The sequence below is a fragment of the Mustela putorius genome, unplaced genomic scaffold, assembly GCF_011764305.1.
Source record: "Mustela putorius furo isolate JIRA1106 unplaced genomic scaffold, ASM1176430v1.1 tig00003901_pilon_pilon_pilon, whole genome shotgun sequence".
Lineage (NCBI taxonomy): Eukaryota > Metazoa > Chordata > Mammalia > Carnivora > Mustelidae > Mustela > Mustela putorius.
This window is the reverse complement of record NW_025422049.1, coordinates 15,664,876-15,683,825: the sequence shown is the minus strand read 5'-3', so window position 1 is coordinate 15,683,825 and position 18,950 is coordinate 15,664,876. Positions and strand designations below refer to the sequence as shown.

At 42.8% G+C, this 18,950-nt stretch overlaps 1 protein-coding gene across 5 annotated transcripts in view; it reads right to left on the bottom strand.

Annotated features, from left to right (window-relative positions):
• The window catches only part of CHRDL1 (chordin like 1), a 120,949-nt gene that overhangs the window by 25,775 nt on the left and 76,224 nt on the right, over positions 1-18,950 (bottom strand). For all 5 annotated transcript variants that reach the window (XM_045068297.1, XM_004769062.3, XM_004769063.3 and 2 more), the window contains exon 6: positions 18,237-18,330. In XM_045068297.1, coding sequence (XP_044924232.1) covers positions 18,237-18,330 — 94 coding nt within the window. The remainder of the gene's footprint in view (positions 1-18,236; positions 18,331-18,950) is intronic.

Sequence of the window (18,950 nt, the reverse complement as noted above, 5' to 3'; positions counted from 1 at the left end):
TCAGGTCATGATCCTGGAGTTGCCAGATCGAGCCCCACATTGGGCTCCCCACTCAGTGTGGAGTCTGCTTCTCCCTCGGGCCCTCCCCCCTCTCATGTTCTCTGAGAGCTTTGGAAATGGCAAGGAACACACTGAAGACAGCCTGCAAGGTGTGGCTGGAGTAGAGAGTTCAGGTGTGAAACAAGAGAAATGGGGATGGTGGAAAGAAAGGAGGAGGGGTGAAGAGGAAAGGGAGTCAAGGAAGGAGAGAGGGAGGGGAGAAGCCTGGTCGCTGATGTAAATAAAGGTAAATAAAGGTGGTAAATAATTGCTGTGTGACTTCAGAAAGAGGCTGAAGAATTCACATTTTATCCTGTAACCAATTTTTATGTAGCAGTTCCTACAGTAAAAGATGGTGATTTATGGCAGCTTCTCCTGAAGATGGAGTGTCTCCTACCTGGGGGGCAACCGGAATCTGGGAGGTTGTTTGTAGTAATATGTGACAAGCCCTGAGAATCTCTGAAATCATGGGGAAGGGGCAAATCAGACTACTTCAGATAAAAAGGCAATGATATGATCCTGATGGGTGATCTGATAAAAGATGAGGATGGCAAAAGAGAAAATAGTGTAAAAGGATGCCATGGTCATGGGTGGAGGGGAGGATGCCTGGGTGGTGCAGTTGGTTAAATGTCTGCCTCTTGATTTCAGCTCAGGTCACGATCTCAGGTTCCGGGAATTGAGCCCTGCATCTGTCAGGCTCCATGCTCAGAGGGGAGTTTGCTTGAGGATCCTCTCTCCCTCTCTTTCTGCCCCTTCCCTGTTCTCTCTCTCTAAAGTAAATACATAAATATTAAAAAAAAAAATTTTAAATCAAAAGATGCTAGGCTTGCAAATCTAAACAGCTGGGAAATGGCACTGCCCTTGAAGTGAATGAATAGGGATGAACTTAAATGTACTTGGTCCCTTTTCACTGGCAGTGTGGCGAGTCCAAGCTTTGTCATGAGCCAGATGAAAATAGGGGACCCAAGAGAAGACTGGAAACCAGAAGAGATTCACCAGCAAATGGCAGAACAAAATGGAAAAGCCATGGAATGTGTTTTGGGGCCCAATCTAAGTAGCCCAAAGAGAATAAATCACAAAGGAAAGATAAGAGAAGAGCTCTCATCACCAAACACGTCCTTCACAAACATAGATTTAATGGTTGGTACTGACATGGAAGGTTTACTTAGCATGACCTTTTGAGAAGTTCCATTTATTGCATTAAGACCCTAGAGTCTTGAAAGGGCTTTTAGATAGTGTCCTGAAATACTTTACTTTTTTTTTTTTCCACGTAGAACTCTGAAGCAAGTAGTCCCTGTTAAGTGAACAGAGAGATCAGATGGCATGGGAGCAGAGGACTAATGTCCTATAACCCAAGTTCAGAGAAATGTGTCACAACACCTAAGCATTTGCAGGCACACGTGCGTGCCTCAGTTGAAATCATTTCACTTCAGTTAAAAGCTCCTGGAACCATTACTCGTGTACATATCCTCTCAAGTAGAAATGACTGAGCTTCTGATGCCATCGAAATGGCATTCTCTAAGCTGGAGTGTTCTGTATGTAAGGAGTCATTCTTTATCATTTAAACCATAGTTAAATTGGAAGAATCTTCTTTGGTATTCACATTTTGTTCAGCTGTGACCTGGGCCAAATCCGTCTGGATTGCTGATAATAGGTCTGTCTGTTTAGCATCTTAGGTACTATAGTTTAGATATATCTCAGATATATCTATGGGACAAAATACATCAAAGAAAATATTAGCAGCAGTGCCCTAAAACCTATTCTGTTGCTTTTTTTTTCTTTCTCCCTGATTTGCTGGGCAAATTGTCTTGAGTAAGAGGAAACTTTTTTTTCAGCCAGGGCTTTATCTAAAAAAAAAAAAAGAAAGAAAGAAAGAAAGAAAAGAAAAGAAAAAACAAAACAAAACAAAAAACACACTGATTCTAATGGAGACAGATGGATTCTAGTTAATTCCGAGAAGCAACAAGATGTAATTTTAACCAATTTTTAAAACCAAAATGAAAAACAACTCTAGTGTACTGTATGTCAAACAATATTCATTTAACCTTAAAAGCCACATGTGTTGTTTATTCAAACCTCAATTATATTCTGAGTGGTACCCTATGGAGCTAAAATGGCTTGGCTTTCTGGTAATGAAAGAAATGAAGAACAAGCATTTGAAAAATGGTCAAAAGCTGGGCTACAATTCAGACTGTTTATAACTCCCATTGCTTCCATTAATCTCTGGTTAGCCTGAGTAGGTCACAGAAGTAAACCCTCTCCTTTCGAGAGGACTAAGTGTACAATGAGATTATTAGAAACCCATGAAGATAAGCCTCAGAAAGCAAAACTACGCCAGCATGTGGTCACATCTGAACCACACACAACATCATACATAACATGTCCCATAGGTCCTGATGCATGTGGGACAGCCCACTTTCATGCCTTTTTCTGGCAGACATAATTACTAAGATGGCCCTCTCACTTTCAAAAGTGTCTTGGTTTGGATGGGAAGATATGTAGTCACTCTAATCGTAAGGCACATGGCAATGAAATGAATCCCTGAGACCAGGGCGGGCGGGGACATGATCCCTGTGACAAGGGAAAGTGATCTCTATACTTTGAGAGAAACGTGTCGAAATCAGCAGAATCAGGGCAAATAGTTAAAGGGCTTTTGAGGGAAATCAGGGGAGAGTGGAGAGGAAGAAAGTGATCGTGACATCTCCACCTACTACGTGCCAGGTTCTGGGATGGGCCACTTGATAGCTGGGACAGAATACCCAAGCTGGAGATGAAAGACAGAGTAGAAGCAGATGACTCGATGGGGGTCCTCTGCCAAACATCTAATTCTCTAAATACTGTTGAGAGGGAGCAGGCATGCTGAAATTTGAGTGAAGCTTTGAAGAACTCTGGTAAAATGATTCCCCACTAGTAGCCCTTTCAGCTATCAACGATATATAGTACTACAAGAAGTACTCCAGTGTTTTGTAGATGGTCATGTGTTCTAGAAAATACTCTGCTGTCAAATAAAGCACTTTATTGTTTGGGCTGTCAATACAAGCTCTTAGCATTTTCAACAAACTATCTGCTTGAGAAACACAGAGACACAGACAAGGGGGAACTCCTGCCAAGAGTAGCTAGCCAAATCTGAAGAGGAGTACAAAAGCATTTATCCAGGAAAGTCAGAAATACATACTTTTTAAAAAGAGCATTATGGGAGTGGCCAGTGCTTGTGAGAGCCAATCATGAGGGAGGCCAAAGAGAAGCTATTAGCTGGATGATACCCACAAGCCACACTCTGCTCTTTCAATGGCTATGGAGATCCAAGCTGATAGTTATAAATGGGGTCTTTGAGTCATCCCAATAACTCTAATGGAAGCATTACCATATCCGGCCCTGGGGAGCAGAGTTGTCACGAAGTCTGCTCCTTCCAGTAGCCTCAGAGTTCAGAGTCCTCACAGTTGCTCCACATCCCCAAGTTGAGAGGCAACAGAACAGTCATGGCTAAGAGAACAGCCCACACCAGCCAGACTGCCTGGGTCCAAAACCTGACTCTGTCCCTTTTTGCCTGTGTGACTTCGGGCAAGTGATGAACCTCTCTGAGCCTCAGTTTCCTTATTGCTAAAATGGGGACAATACAACCTAGCCCGGAGAGCGGTGGGGAGGAAATGGATTAGTGTGCGCAAAGAGCTTAGAACAGGGCCTGGCCCACCAAGTGTTATTCCCCCTCTACTTCCCATCCTTTCCCTCTGCTTCTTCCTCCTTCTCCTCAAGAGTAGCTGGGGAAAACCCAACTTAAGGAGTTCCATGAGCATGCGTGGTAGCTATCAAGGAAAGGCTCTGGATTAAACAAACAAACGAAGCCCAGCAGTAACAAAAACATTTATGCCTGCACGTAGGAAAGGGAATCCTTTCATTTCGAAATCATTCCATTTTGAAAGCCAGGATCTTGGATGCAGGAAAAAAAAAAAGGCCACAAGGATGTTTTCAGCTCGTTCCTTCTGAACTGGCTAAGATTCTCTCCTAGTCATCTCCTTATTTTCCTCTTTGTCAAAGAGGCATTTGAGTTTTAACGAAATCCGTTATTTTTTCTTGGCTTAAAATGAGGACAGATATCTGCTTCATTGGGAGAGAGTGCAATTTTATGGTCCTAACGTGGAGTGGTCAAAGTCCAAGTACCCCCTCCCCCCCCCAAAAAAAGAGAGAATCCTGAGCTACCACATCCATACATGGAAAAATAACAAGCGGATGGAGAAGAGGAGCTCAGAAATCTAGCAACGTTTACTGCTGGTCAACCTAGGAATGAATGGCAAGCAGTCAGAAAGCAGTTTAAGGTCCTTCTATCCACAGATACTGCATTAGCTACCTGGCCTTATATCCAAAAAAAGACCTGGATGTCTGGCGGGAGTAGGGAACATGGGGCTGGTTTTAATGGCTAAAGCCAAGGTGTAAATGGATATAGTCATTCCAGTAATTTGCTAGAATAACTGGATCCTGGTATCCACTGTCTGCTTGCCCAGGCTATGGAGACTTGGAATTGGTAAGTTCTCAAAGTTATAATGTAGGTAATATTGAAATCTGACTTCCCCTGCATAACATAGCTCCTTTTGCTCGCATTTCTTTTCTCTCTCTTTATGCTGTCAGTTGACAATTGGGACTAAGTTCTAGAAATACTGGGGTCTAGGCTCATGAAGACTATTCCAATGAGAATAATGGACACAGGCAGTGTTTCTGGGCAGTCATGGCACCCCTTGGAGTAGTTAGAAGGACAGGGCTGAAGGAAGAGTGACTTTAACCTGTGAAGAAATATTTGCTCTGACGTGCTCGCTGGAAATTCCTTATTTTTATGGTAGAACCAGACGCCTATAAACATGAAAAATGCTCCAATCCCAGAACAGGATGGGGGCATTTATTCCACACGGCCAGTTAAGATTTGGGTTTATTCATTTGTTAAACTCAGTATGAAAGTCAATGCTGTCTCATCCATGGTCTGAAGGGCTTTCTATGAAGAAACATGTTAGATATAAGAGACATGCCCAGAAGGAACACAATGACCACCAAGGTTGGGAGTTCTGGGAGTATTAGCAAGCACGTGCAGATGAATTCTGAGCACAGGGGAGAGAGAACAAAAACAAGCTGGAAAGTTTCCATGGAAAAAGACAGCCCTTAGTGGGGATTTAGAAGAAGAGAGGAAGGCCAAGGGTGGGATATCTCTCAGATGATCCTTTCTTCATGAACATGAATGGTTCACCCAAGAACAGGGCTCATTAACAGTGGTCAGACTCTTCTGTCACTCTGAAAAGATCAGAGTGTTTCAGCACAGTTTGAAGTTTAGGGAGGAGCACAGCAACTCAAAAACCATAAACGATGGAGTTCATTTTTTTTTTTTGAGAAATGTGTCTCATTAATGATATTTCCTTCCTTATCATTATGACCCACTGATGGTAGTGTTTCTGCAGAAAATGTGGACCAAACCAAAAACAACGCTAGACCAATACATGAGTGTCTATATTTGGAGGTGCTGTTATTTTCTCCAGTTTTGTTTGATTTTGAGAACTTTGAAAACTTGGGTAGATTTTTATGATGTTAAAAATAAAATGAACTACCTTGTGCATCACTTCCCTCATAATCTCTGCATTCCAGCCAAGATAGCATCACAGGTGTAATTTTGCTGTTTTGCAAAGATAAATCACAAGTCTTAGGTACAATGGCACTTCTCTTGAGTACTGACAAACTGCTTTTAAACAGTTGCTTCTGCTTTCAGTTACCTTGTGGAAGTTCATAGAAATACCTCAATTTCATGAAATGAGATTCAGTTTTCTCCTTTGGCTCTTTGCAAATGTGTTGGATAAATGAGCTTGGGTTGAGTATGTTGGGAGTTCAGTCATCTCTCCTGCCTCCCTAGCTAGGACTACACATGGAGTGCTGTCAAGAGCTTTTCATGGCTGTAGCTTTTTCTATTTAATAAATCAACCACAAGAAATGCTTAACTCTGTGCTACAGGACACAGAGGAAGAAGGTGTTCCTTTTCCAGTTAAGGAAGCAAGATCCATGAAACAATGGAAAATATAAGAAAATATTTAAATGTTGGACTCTATAAACCAGACTAAGCCCTGAAAGTGGTCCAAGAAGGAGCTCAAGGAGGACTCGAGTTATTGGGTCAGGCTCTTTGGAAGGGGTACAACTCAGCCCGGGCTCTTGAAAGATGGGTAGGGTCAAAATCCATAAGAAGAGAGGAGGGAAGCTATTCCAAGCTTGTGAGAGCTAATAGAGGCACATAACAGGAATGAAAGCGGGAAGGAACTTGGCATATTTTAGGACAAAGAGAATAGCCAGCCTGGAGCAGAAGGTGTGTGTGGGTTGGTGTCAGAGAAACAAGGATGAGTAGTAGGTTCAGGGAGCGTCAGCTTGCCTAATAGAGTGTCTTTAAAAACAATCTGCGGACATTGGATAATGTGCTAAGACACGGTGGGCACTGACCAACACGACCAAGTAGTTCTGTAAGAAGAAAAGCCTGGACTAGAGTAGTATGCACATGTACAATGGAGGAAAGACAGTTACAGACACTCCTACAGCCCGAGGTGGCCAGTTTCACAGGGAAAGCAGAAGTCAAGGATCCTGGGAGTTTAAGACTGCCATTAGCTATGTCCCTAAACTTCGAGTCCCTCCTCTCTCACAGGCAGTGAAAAGGAATGTGGTGTGTGTTGAGGCTGGAGAGACAGTCCGAGGAGTCTTCTTTCACCTCCCTCACAAGGTCGACCCCTTTTCATTACTAGCTTTTCCAACCCCTTTCTCTATAGCACGTGGCACAGTTGCCGTTTTGTATCTACTTGATATTTGATATTATTTGATATTATCTATTTGATAAATGTGTCTTCTGCACTACAATCCACTAGGCGAGGTCCCCTGTTCGTTTCGTTCACCACTGTTTCGTTCACCACTGTATCTCCAGCACCCACACAGCACTGGGTACTTGGTGGGTGCCCCAGAAGGGTGAAGAAGGGTGAAAGAAGGTAGGTATTTCTGGACAAAGATGTCCCCTGCTGGTTCTGAGCGGGTAGGCTGAGGCCATAATGGGAGGAGCTGGGCAGTGTGGTTACTCTTCTAAGATTAAGTGCCAACATGTCAAGCATGTTGTCTCTCCCCCTCTACTCCCTTGCCTTAGGAAAGGTCCCTTGTTGCGTTCCCATGAATGGCTCCCACCAGGGAGTGTAAGGGTTTGGGACTCTAGAGCTAGGTTGACAAGGTTCAAATTCTAGCTCTGCCACTCACTGCCACATATCCTTGGGCCAATCACGTAACTTCCCTGCCTCAGTCTCCTTATCTGTAAAATGGGGTTAATAATTGTTCTAACTTTGTTGGGAGGATTAAGTGAGGTTATCACACACATCAGTGCTTAGACCACTGCCTGCCACAGAGTAAGTACTATGTATGTACACCGTCTAATCAGGTTTGGCTCTTAATACAGCCAAAAGCCTACCTCCCCCCAAAACCTCTCCTTTGTCTAGAGTCCAAGTACATAGCTTTTCCCTTTGCTTTGGCAAGATAGGCAGGAGACAGGAAACAGAAATGATAAGTAGTAGAGGGAAGCAGGAGGGGGGTGGGTTTGGGTTTGAGGCCTGCCTGCCCAGAATGTGGCAGTCATACAAGATTTTTCTTCTGATCAAGTTTCCCTTCAGGTTCCAGCGGCTGTTTGCATGCCACTTCCAGTCCAGATGAGATTTGCTCAAGTTCCAGCAAGGACATGCCCCTTGTCAATGTCCTCTTGACCTGCCTCAAGCCTCAAGGACAGGCCGATATCCCTGAGGCTGGGGTTGAGATCCAGTTTGCAGCTAATGTTGCCACATGACCCAGGAAGAGAGACATGTACCGTGTCTGGGGAAGGCACAGAGAGCTGTTTTCATGCGGCCCTTTATGTGAACATCTGCAAATTCAGCACTCAAAAGGTTATTTCTTCTGCAGTATTTTTTCTGCAGTTAGGGTGGTCAGCATAGGGGAGAAGGGTGTCTGCATTCCCTGCTGTGTGAGTAATATGCTTATGCAAGACAGACCTTTGTAAAAACATCATTTCAGCAGGAAAAAAAAATAACGAGGTGCTTCCAAAATTAGCACTTCAAAGGACATTCAATCACATTCTACACAACTGAAAGATGTAAAGAAATTAGGGGCAGAGAGAAAAGCATCAGTTTTATGAAAGCGGAGGACTGAGCCTTCACAGGGAAAGATGAAAGTGAAGGATTTATTTCGGCTGGAGGAGAGATCGCGGAGAAAGAACTTCGCGAATTGGCAGGTGTGTGAAGGGACCGCGCATGATCGGCCGGAGCTTGCTTTTATCTGTCACTTCTGAGGGCATCATAAAAGGAAAGAAATTTAAACTGTGACAAGGGTCGTGTTGAGAAGATGGCGAGTCCCAGGATCTGTTAACACAAGAGGGATGAGAAATGAAATTCTATGTGTGGAGATTAAGTAAAGAAAAAAAGGCAAGACTCTCAGACATAGAGGAGAGCGTGCAATCGTATTAACCCTGGGCTAATAAATACAATAATATTATATATGAAATATGATCATTGTCTCAAATGAAGCAGTAAGTCTGTATAAGACTTTCCACTGTCTCCACATCATCTCGGTTAATTTTTACAACCTTTCCATGGGTGACACTTATTATAATCTCCATTTTCAGGGCTGAAAAGAAGCAAAAACCCAAAGTTCTATGGGGACAAGCAGATCGCCCAAGGTAATATCACTAGTAGTCTGGAGCTCCATAACATCAAATCTGAGTCCTTATGGCTTCAGGGTCTATGTCTGCTGCCCCACACATGTCTCCCAGAGGCAATAACATGTCTTTTTGGTAGTTTCCTTTCTCTTACGAATTGTTCTTCAGTTTAGATTTCGCACCGTATCCTTTTCCCCAAACAAAGTAACCTCAGCCCGACAACTGGATTATAGGAACTGGATTGTTATGCAAGCAACTATGAACACCTCGGCTCCATACAGACTCTCTTCCCTTCGGAGCAGACTCAAATGACATTGGGGCAAAGATGGGTAGGGAGATGAGGAACAAAATACCCATCTTTTCTGGCTTAAATGTCATAGCTGTACTGGTGTACAGACACACACACTGTGAGAAAGCCCGAGAGAAAGATCCAGGGTCTTCTTGGAGCACAAACCAAATCAGGCTGTGGCTAAATCCACACTGGCTTGTGAGGACCTCTGGAAAGAGCATAGGAAAAGGGATGAGCATACAATGGTACTCAGAACAAGGTCATTTCTTCCTTTTTTTTTTTTTTTAAAGATTTTATTTATTTGGCAAGGAGAGAGAGAGAGAGCGAGCGCTGGCACACGCAAGCAAAGGGAGCAGTAGGCAGACAGAGAGGGGGAAGAAGGCTTCCTGCTGAGCAGCGAGTCCAATGTGGGGCTCGATCCCAGGACACCTCCCAGTGTCCTGAAGGGCAATGGGGGAGGAAAAACCAGTTGGGGATCAGAAATGACACAGTGTAATTTCCTACTGACCATGAACCAATGGACAGCAAGTACCACCCCTACCACAATCTATTGGTAATTCAGAGGCAGAAAACACAGGAAAAATATCATATGTTAGTTGTATCTAATTCAAACTATAACTTTGGCAGTATTTCCAAGCTAGCATGCATTCATTCAAAGAGTGCTTACTCTGTACCTAGAGCAGGGAGGGGGAAGAAAAGATGAACCAGGAATAGTTCCTGCCTTAAGGAGCTCAGAATTGCTATGGAGAGTAAGACATGAGTACACATAATAAATTTTTAAAAAAGGTAACAAAGTGATTAATGCTACAGGAGCAGCACCCAGTAAAGGCTGAGGAGTCTCGGAAAGGAAGGAGGTTTACTCCTAACTTATAGGATTAAAAAAACAAAACACTTTCGGAGGAGGTGGCAGATGGGCTAGTCTTTGGATAAGCAGGATAAACAGGAATTTGGGCTAGAGAAACGAGGGATGGCAGACAGAAGGCAGAGAAGAGAGAAAGGCCTTCCATCTAGTATTTATCATAATGCACCCAGAGGACCACCTGTGTCAGAATCTATGGAGGCAGTGTTTGAGCTACGTCTTGAGAAACCTGTAGGATTTCCAAAGGCAGAGATGGAAGGGAAAGGCTTTTCCAGAAAGAGGCAATCTTCTCTCCTCTAAGGTCTAGCTGTACATGTGCAGTTCTTAAATAGGCAGCCATTTTGTTCTCTTGACCTCCCAGTTCCTTCCCATGAAATGGCTGTCATACATTTGTCTCAAAGTTGGTTACCCAATGGTTGGAAGTAGATACTCTGACCCTTCAGAGAGTGACATTTGTTACTTTTCTATTGCTTCCAGGATTCAGACTTTTAATATGCTAAATTTAAGTGCACTAAAATCAAACAGAAACCACTATTCGGGGTCACCTCCAGTCATCCATTTGGTCTCAGGAATGGATTCTCAAAGAGGAATCTATGGACCACCAGCCTCTGAGTAGACAGTGGGGCCTGCTGACATGCACATCCCAGGACCCTACCCCAAAGCTGTTGAATCACGCAACTGTTGTCTGAGGATCTGAAAGTTCTCCAGGTGATTTTGAAGCACACTACAGTTGGAGAAATCTTGAGGGGGTAGAGTGAAGACACAAAGACACAAAGAGCACAGGGACACTGGGAGTGGAACCCAAGGTGTGTGAATTGAAGAATGTGGACCTAGAAAGCTAAGTTGAAGCTACTGGATAGAAGGCCTTCACTGTCTGAGGCAGGGGTTGGTGTGTACCCCTGGCAACAGGGAGCCATTCTTTTCAGCAGCAGAATAAAGTGGGGAAGAGCCTGGCATCTGGACTCACTAGCTACATAACCTTAAACAAGGCTATTAACTTCTCTCTGCCTCAGTTTCATCATCCATTAAATGGGAATACTCATCATACTCATCACATAGGGTCATTATGGGAGTAAATGAGTTAATGTCAATAAAGTATTTAGAACTGTGACTGGTGGGGTGCCCAGGTGGCTCAGTCGGCTGAATGCCCTAATCTTGATTTCGGCTCAGGTCATGATCTCAGTGTCATGAGATCAAGCTCCACATTGGGCTCCACACTGAGCATGGAGCCTGCTTAGGATTCCCTCTCTCTCCCCCTCTGCCCCTCCCTGTACCTATCCCACTTGCATGCTCACACACTCTCTCTCTCTTTCAAGAAAAAAAAAAAATGACTGGCCTTAGTTAGTACAGTATGTATCAGCACAAATACTTTTTTTTTAAAATAAGCTCTATCCCAACATGGGGATTGAACTCATGACCCCAAGATCAAGAGTCACATGCTCTAGCAACTGAGTCAGCCAGGTGCCCCAGCACAAAGACTTCTGAGTAGAGGTATAGTATGGCTAAGGTTATCTTTCTGCAAGATGAAGCTAGTAGTAGTGTACAGGAGTCATCTACCAATCCCCTCTCAGTAAATCCTATCATTTCCCCCCGCCACCTCTAACTCAGTGCTTCTCAACTTTGGCTGCACATTGAAATCACCTCCCTCACCCTCCACCCCCAGCCTGAACATAAACCTATCAAGGTAATTCCAATAAGCACCCATGGTCAAAAAACAATGCCCTAAATATATTTCAGATTGGTCTGTTTCTCATTCTGGAGTCCTAACCCTATACAAGACGTGGTGCTAGGTCATTTTCCTGCACGATCTCATTGAAACCTCATAAGCACTTGGAAGTAGGTGCTAACAACATTCTCCCTGTAAAGATTGTTAGAAAGACTGAATGCACTGCTCATGATTATCCAGCTAGAAAGTAGCAGGACTGGGCTTAGAGCCAAGGCAACCTGGTTCCAGAGGCTCCTGTCTGAACCACTATTCTCTACTTTGTCCCCAAAACAGGCACCTGCCCTCTCACATTAAGACAGGCTACTGCACTCCCCTTCTGCCTGGCCTCTCCCCTTGCTTTGCTGCCTCCCTCCAATCAAGTATAGATGCAACAGCCAATGAGGTCTTTTAAAACATCCACTGGTTCATGTTATGCCCAGCTCACAACTTTCCAGCGGTTTCCCAAGGTACTTAGAAACTGAATACAAACTCCAGCCCACAGCTTTGAAGGTCCTATATGGTCTGAGCCCGGTTCCCTTCTCCAGCCTCATCTCCAGCCAGGGTTGACTACTATCACTACAGGCCAGCTACAGATCCTCAGATGCCTCGAATGTTCTGAGCTCTTCCTTGTGTAAGGCCCCTGAATTTTTTCTTCTGTCCAGAATGCTCTCCCTTCAGGAGTTTTGCATGGATGGCTCTTTTTCATCTTCCAAGTCTGAGCATAAATGTCACTCAGAGAGGCCTTCCCAACCACCTGATCTAAATGCTGTCCTTATTTCCTATCTTGTTTCTTTTTTTTTTTTTAAGATTTTATTTATTTATTGACAGAGAGAAATCACAAGTAGATGGAGAGGCAGGCAGAGAGAGAGAGAGGGAAGCAGGATCCCTGCTGAGCAGAGAGCCCGATGTGGGGCTCGATCCCAGAACCCTGAGATCATGACCTGAGCCGAAGGCAGTGGCTTAACCCACTGAGCCACCCAGGCGCACCCTATCTTGTTTCTTATCTTAGTCTTTTATTTTCTTCATAGTACTGACATTGTAACAATTTTTATTTCTTTGTTTATCATTGGCCTTCTCTGGTAGAATTTAAGTTCCATAAGAGCAAAGAAACAATCTTTGCTGCTATGCATGCCATGTACGGTTGTAGAGGGTACTGCACAAATTTGCTGCACCGAAAGGAGTGCGTTCACAAGGATTTTCTGGCAAATGGTGGTAAAGTCTCTTAAGTAAAAGGATTCTCTTTGTAACTTGCATAAAGATGCAATATAGTCTGACAGTGCCCTGTATCCTTTTTTTTTTTAAGATAAAGATTTCATTTATTGATTTGACAGACAGAGATCACAGGGAGGCAGAGAGGCAGGCAGAGAGAGGAGGAAGCAGGCTCCCTGCTGAGGAGAGAGCCCAATATGGGGCTTGATCCCAGGACTCTGGGATCATGACCCGAGCCGAAGGCAGAGGCTTCAACCCACTGAGCCACCCAGGTGCCCCACCCTGTATCCTTTTTTTTATTAATTTATTTATTTTCAGCATAACAGTATTCATTATTTTTTCGCCACACCCAATGCTCCATGCAATCCGTGCCCTCTAGAATACCCACCACCTGGTACCCCAACCTCCCACCCCCCCACCACTTCAAACCCCTCAGATTGCTTTTCAGAATCCATAGTTTCTCATGATTCACCTCCCCTTCCAATTTACCCCAACACCCTTCTCCTCTCTAACTCCCCATGTCTTCCATGCTATTTGTTATGCTCCAAAAATAAGTGAAACCATATGATAATTGACTCTCTCTGCTTGACTTATTTCACTCAGCATAATCTCTTCGAGTCCCGTACATGTTGCTACAACAGTTGGGTATTCATCCTTTCTGATGGAGGCATAATACTCCATAGTGTATATGGACCACATTTTCCTTATCCATTCGTCCGTTGAAGGGCACCTTGGTTCTTTCCATAGTTTGGCGAACATTGCTGCTATAAACACTGGAGTACAGATGGACCTTCTTTTCACGACATCTGTATCTTTGGGGTAAATACCCAGGAGTGCAATTGCAGGGTCATAGGGAAGTTCTATTTTTAATTTCTTGAGGAATCTCCATCCACACTGTTCTCCAAAGAGGCTGCACCAACTTGCATTCCCACCAACAGTGGAAGAGGGTTCCCCTTTCTCCACATCCCCTCCAACACATGTTGTTGCCTGTCTTGCTAATTTTGGCCACTCTAACTGGTGTAAGGTGATATCTCAATGTGGTTTTAATTTGAATCTCCCTGAGGGCTAGTGATGATGAACATTTTTTCATGTGTCTGATAGCCATTTATATGTCTTGATTAGAGAAGTGTCTGTTCATATCTTCTGCCCATTTTTTGATATGATTGCCTGTTTTGTGTATGTTGAGTTTGAGGAGTTCATTACAGATCCTGGATATCAAACTTTTGTCTGTACTGTCCTTTGCAAATATCTTCTCCCATTCTGTGGGTTGCCTCTTTGTTTTTTTGACTGTTTCCTTTGCTGTTCAGAAGCTTTTGATTTTGATGAAGTCCCAAAAGTTTATTTTTGCTTTTGTTTCCTTTGCCTTTGGAGACATATCTTGAAAGAAGTTGCTGTGGCTGATATCGAAGAAGTTACTGCCTATGTTCTCCTCTAGGATTCTGATGGATTCCTGTCTCACTTTGAGGTCTTTTATCCATTTTGAGTTTATCTTTGTGTACGGCGTAAGAGAATGCTCGAGTTTATTCTTCTACATATAGCTGTCCAGTTTTCCCAGCACCATTTATTGAAGAGACTTTTTTCCACTGTATATTTTTTCCTGTTTTGTCAAAGATTAATTGACCATAGAGTTGAGGGTCCATATCTGGGCTCTCTACTCTGTTCCACTGGTCTATGTGCCTGTTTTTATGCCAGTACCATGCTGTCTTGGTGATCACAGCTTTGTAATAAAGCTTGAAATCTGGTAACGTAATGCCCCCAGTTTTAGTTTTGTTTTTCAACATTCCCTTAGTGATTCGGGGTCTCTTCTGATTCCATACAAATTTTTGGATTATTTGCTCCAGCTCTTTGAAGAATACCAGTGGAATTTTGATCGTAATGGCGTTAAAAGTATAGATTGCTCTAGGCAGTATAGACATTTGAACAATGTTTATTCTTCCGATCCAAGAGCATGGAATGGTCTTCCATCTTTTTGTGTCTTCTTCAATTTCTTTCATGAATGCTCTGTAGTTCCTCAAGTACAGATCCTTTACCTCTTTGGTTAGGTTTATTCCCAGGTATCTTATGGTTCTTGGTGCTATAGTAAATGGAATCAATTCTCTAATTTCCCTTTCTGTATTTTCATTGTTAGTGTATAAGAAAGCCACTGATTTCTGCACATTGACTTTGTATCCTGCCACGTTGCTGAATTGCTGTATGAGTTCTAGTAGTTTGGGGGTGGAGTCTTTTCGGTTTTCCATATAAAGAATCATGTCATCTGCGAATAGAGTTTGACTTCTTCATTGCCAATTTCGATACCTTTTCTTTCTCTTTGTTGTCTGATTGCTGTTGCTAGGACTTCTAATACTATGTTGAACAAGAGTAGTGAAAGTGGGCATCCTTGTCTTGTTCCTGATCTCAACGGGAAGGCTGCAAGCTTTTTCCCATTGAGGATGATATTTGCTGTGGGTCTTTCATAGATAGATTTTATTAAGTTCAGGAATGTTCCCTCTATCCCTATACTTTGAAGCGTTTTAATAAGGAACGGATGCTGGATTTTGTCAAATGCTTTTTCTGCATCAATTGAGAGGAGCATGTGGTTCTTCTCTCTTCTCATATTAATTTGTTGTATCACATTGATTGATTTGCAAATGTTGAACCATCCTTGTAGCCCAGGGATGAATCCCACCTTGTCATGGTGGATAATCTTTTTAATGTGCTGTTGGATCCTGTTTGCTAGGATCTTGTTGAGAATCTTAGCATCCATATTCATCAGTGATATTGGTCTGAAATTCTCCTTTTTGGTAGGGTCTTTGCCTGGTTTGGGGATCAGGGTAACGCTGGCTTCATAGAAAGAGTCTGGAAGTTTTCCTTCTGCTTCAATTTTTTGAAACAGCTTTAGAAGAATGGGTGTTATTTCTTCTTTGAAAGTTTGGTAGAATTCCCCAGGGAATCCGTCAGGTCCTGGGCTCTTGTTTTTTGGGAAGTTTTTGATCACTGCTTCAATCTCGTTACTAGATATTGGTCTATTCAGGTTGTCGATTTCTTCCTGGTTCAATTTTGGGAGTTTATAGTTTCCCAGGAATGCATCCATTTCATCTAGGTTGCTAAGCTTATTGGCATATAACTGTTGATAATAACTTCTGATGATTGTTTTTACTTCCTTGGTGTTAGTTGTGATCTCTCCCTTTTCATTCATAATTTTATGAATTTGGGCTTTCTCTCTTCTTTTGGATTAGTGTGGCCAATGGTTTATCGATCTTATTGATTCTTTCAAAAAACCGGCTTCTAGTTTCATTGATACGCTCTACTGTATCTCTGGTTTCTACCTCATTGATCTCAGCTCTAATCTTGATGATTTCCCTTCTTATGTGTGGAGTTTGTTTGATTTGTTGTTGATTCTCCAGTTCTTTAAGGTGTAGAGACAGCTTCTGTGTTCTGGATTTTTCAATTTTTTTGAGGGAGGCTTGGATGGCTATGTATTTCCCCCTTAGGACCACCTTTGCTGTATCCCATAGGTTTTGGACTGAAGTGTCTTTATTCTCATTGGTTTCCATGAATTGTTTCAGTTCTTCTTTGATCTCCTGGTTGATCCAAGCATTCTTAAGCAAGGTGGCCTTTAGCATCCAGGTGTTTGAGTTCCTTCTGAACTTTTCCTTGTGATTGAGCTCCAGTTTCAAGGCATTGTGATCCGAGAATATGCAGGGAATAATCTCAGTCTTTTGGTATCTGTTGAGTCCTGATTTGTGACCCAGTATGTGGTCTATTCTTGAGAAGGTTCCGTGTGCACTTGAGAAGAATGAGTATTGTGTTGTTTTAGGGTGGAATGTTCTGTATATATCTATGAGGTCCATCTGGTCCAATGTGTCATTCAATGCTCTTGTTTCATTATTGATTTTCTGCTTCGATGATCTGTCTATTTCTGAGAGAGACGTGTTAAGATCTCCTACGATTAGTGTATTCATATCAATATGACTCTTTATCTTGATTAACAGTTTTCTTAAGTAAATGGCTGCTCCCATATTGGGAGCTAGATATTTACAATTGTTAGATCATCTTGGTGGATAGTCCCTTTAAGGATTATGTAGTGTCCTTCTCTATCTCTGACTACAGTCTTTAGTTTAAAATCTAACTTTTCTGATATGAGAACTCTACCCCAGCCTTCTTTTGAGGCCCATTGGCATGAAAAATGCTTCTCCATCCCTTCACTTTCAGTCTGGGTGTATCTTTAGGTTCAAAATGGGTCTCTTGAAGACAACATATGGATGGGTCCTGTCATTTTATCCAATCTGCACTGTGCCATTTTATGGGCACATTTTGGCCATTCACATTGAGAGTAATTATTGATAGATACATTTTTATTGACATCGAGTTACCTTTGAAGTCTTTCTTTCTGTAGATTGTCTCTATATTTCTGTTCAATGCTATTCTTAGGATTTTTCCTCTTTTATAGAACCCCCCTTAATATTTCCTGCAGTGTCGGCTTGGTGGTTGCATAATCTTTTAAGCCTTGCCGGTCTTGGAAACTCTTTATCTCTCCATCCATTTTGAATGTCAGTCTTGCTGGATAAAGTATTCTTGGCTGCATGTTCTTCTCATTTAGTGCCCTGAATATATCTTTGACAGTGCCCTGTATCTTTACTCTACTTGCCAGTATGTATCTAGCTTCTGGCACAGAGCTGAACTTAGAGTAGATGCTCAATAAATATGTTGATTGGATGGAAGGAAAGAAGACGAAATTAGAATACTGCTAGAGGGCAAGCCAGAAAGGAGAGGGATATAGAAGACAACTGATAGATTTAGTAATTTGAGAAGAAGAAATAAAAGAGAAATGAAAGGTGATTATGCTTGATCTTAGAGAGAAAACAAATGGCACCATAATTAAAGATAAGGGAAACTAAATAAGAGAACACTAACTTGAGAAAACATCGGTGACATTTTGGCTATAATTTGAGAAGATGATGCCTTTGCCTTGCATTTTGCTTTTCCTGAGTTTGTCACTGTTTGACTGTGGGGCTTTAAAGAATCTATCTAAATTTGAGGTTTTAAAGACTTTACCTAATTTGCCCTGCGCAGTCTCCAAAACGTCAGGGCTTTGCAAAACCTGCTCTTCCTGTTAAGGCTGTGCATGGAAATGGCTTGTGTTTCACATGACGTAACATGGAGGCCTGGCTAGAAGGGATTAAGGCAGAAGCGACACAGGCACTCACTTTTCTCCATAAATGATGCTCACTCTTTCTCTCCTGCCACACACCAGGGCAATTTCTTTCAGATAGTGGCCCTTAAAATCAGTGTTTCCTTCCTCCCTTTGGTGAATGGACTTAGCTTCCCCCCAACTCTGGCTAAAATCTAAGGTGACCATGGGAAAATTCCCTTGCTTATGAGACTGGCCAGGCATTTCCTTCTCCTTTAAGTCCTACTATCCAGTATGGCAACATCCCTGTGTCGTGGGATCTGAGACACATACCTCTGCATAGCCGGCAACAGGAATCAGGAACGGAGACTGGGAATGCACAGGTTAACTTGGGGCAAGTCTTGAGACCACAGTACACATTCCCCTCCTGCCAAGGAGAAACAGAATCAAAGGTCAGGGGGACATGCGAATAAGCGTAAAGGCTTCTTAGCTCGGGACCTGGGATGAGTAGGGACTTGAAACATGGCACTCCTTCCCAGTGTTCTCCCATGGTTAGTTCTAGACACTTCCTAAATGTTATTATGCTTTATTTTCTTCTGTTTACTATTTCTTCATGCCAGAGACTATGTTACTGAAGAGCTGGCCCTCCTTGTTGGGCCTCCTCATCTAAGATGGTACAAAGCGGTCCATGTAAGGGCCACCATTGGCCTGCCAACCCCCCCAAAAGGTCTTTTTCCTCTCTTTTCTGTTCATTGTATCCCCTAGTCCCCAACACACCCCAACTGGATATTGGGATCTCAGGGAATGCAGATCTGCATGAGAGCCACCTTTTATAATGCTCCAAACCAGGGAGATGAGCTCTCTGGGGTAATACAAAACTATACAAGATGATCTGAATGGACAGTTCCATTGAGCATAAGGCAAGGGAGAAGAGCAAATCTACCTGCTATGTCTGTCTTTACATAGTTTCCACTCCCTAAAGTTCTATGTTCCAAACATCATTCCTTAAACCTTGTTTTTTTAATATCTTGTTCATTTATTTGAGAG